At 33.4% G+C, this 1,482-nt stretch overlaps 1 protein-coding gene across 1 annotated transcript in view; it reads left to right on the forward strand.

Moving 5' to 3' along the window:
• The window catches only part of LOC107586497 (pleckstrin homology domain-containing family H member 2-like), a 41,440-nt gene that overhangs the window by 11,410 nt on the left and 28,548 nt on the right, over positions 1-1,482 (forward strand). Inside the window, 2 exon segments of the mRNA XM_016273890.1 lie at positions 677-739; positions 1,438-1,450. Coding sequence (XP_016129376.1) covers positions 677-739; positions 1,438-1,450 — 76 coding nt within the window.

Genomic DNA, 1,482 nt, shown 5'->3' on the forward strand with positions numbered 1-1,482 from the left:
GAGTGAGACTTCTGTGACACTGGCAAGTGGATTAAGGAATTTATAATAGAGATTAACTTGAAAATATGAGGATTTAAGATACAGTGGTCAAAATTCCCTGAAATTTCACTGAATCTGATGACAGGAAACAATCATCAAAATGACCGGCAACTAAATCATTACCTCTGGTTTACCACATAACTTTTTTTTGCATACACAACTATAATTGTGACATTATACACATACAATACAGTTCAAAAATGAAACCAATACAACACAGCTTCAGTTTTTGGGGAAATGTTTTTGCTTAGACAGCATTTTTTGAGTTTCCTTAACTTCATAAACAATTTTTTTCTCATGGTCTTTTCATTCAAAAATTAAAATAAAAGGCTTTAAGGAATAACATTAACAGTAATTAAGCATGGCATTCCCACTATGGTAAAAATGGTTTGCAAATGGATATGCTGCATTCCTGGCAATATGAGACGAGTACATGTTTTAAAAAGATAAAATCCCAGCAAAGAAGGATATTTGTTTACAAAACCAGCTGACTTATTCTCCCCAGTGATGCTTGGAAAATGTTATGCATGAGGAAAATTTTGATGTAGACTTTTAATAATTCTCATGTTTATACATATTCATGCACAAGCATGGCTCATTTGCCCATTCATTTAAACATTACTTCTCGCTCTCTCAGATGCAGCAGCTGGAGACGCAGGTACTGGAAGCAGAGCGGCGAGCATATGAGGCCAGCCAGCCGGTAAATACTAATAACACTCTCTTAGACATTTCATCCGATGCTTGGAATATTTGCACTGATAATGATTTATTTAAATTATGATTCTTTACCTAAATGGCTTGCTAAATGATTTGATTCTTTTGGTACGATTAATACTAATGTAATGTAACAAATGTATATGAAAATATTTCTTGACAAAAATATGTTTTATTATGGTTTGTCAAAGTTTTCATCATTTTGCATATTATTATCAACTAAAATGCCTCAAATTATTAAACGCCATTTTATTGGGAGCAAAATGGTCAGGTGACAACATTTAAAGGATAAGTTCAACGAAACTATATTATAATTTATATTAATCATTCACAGGGGTTGGACAAAATAATGTGAACACCTTGGAAATAGACAATGTTCCTTTATTAAAGGTGCTGTATGTACATTTTTTGACTGTACTAAAGCATACAAATACCAAAATATGTTTGCAAATATTTAGGTAACATGCTAAGTTTACATACTTGTTTCTCCAAAAAAACAATGCTACAGTTATTCTGTTTTGAAATGTGGTTCCATGTCTGTTTTTGTTTTGGTCTGTGTGTTTCCGCCCACTGCCAATTTACTCAATAGTATTTCGACTCCCCGGGATGCCAGGTGGTGGAAAACACAGCGTACTGCAGCGAGATCACAGATTCTACTCGACCTAAAAAGATCCATCTAAAAAGATCTATGAACAGAGTAATATTAAAACACAGGTAAATCGGTTCATC

Source organism: Sinocyclocheilus grahami, unplaced genomic scaffold (genome assembly GCF_001515645.1).
Source record: "Sinocyclocheilus grahami isolate Dianchi unplaced genomic scaffold, SAMN03320097.WGS_v1.1 scaffold82.1, whole genome shotgun sequence".
Classification (NCBI taxonomy): Eukaryota; Metazoa; Chordata; class Actinopteri; order Cypriniformes; family Cyprinidae; genus Sinocyclocheilus; species Sinocyclocheilus grahami.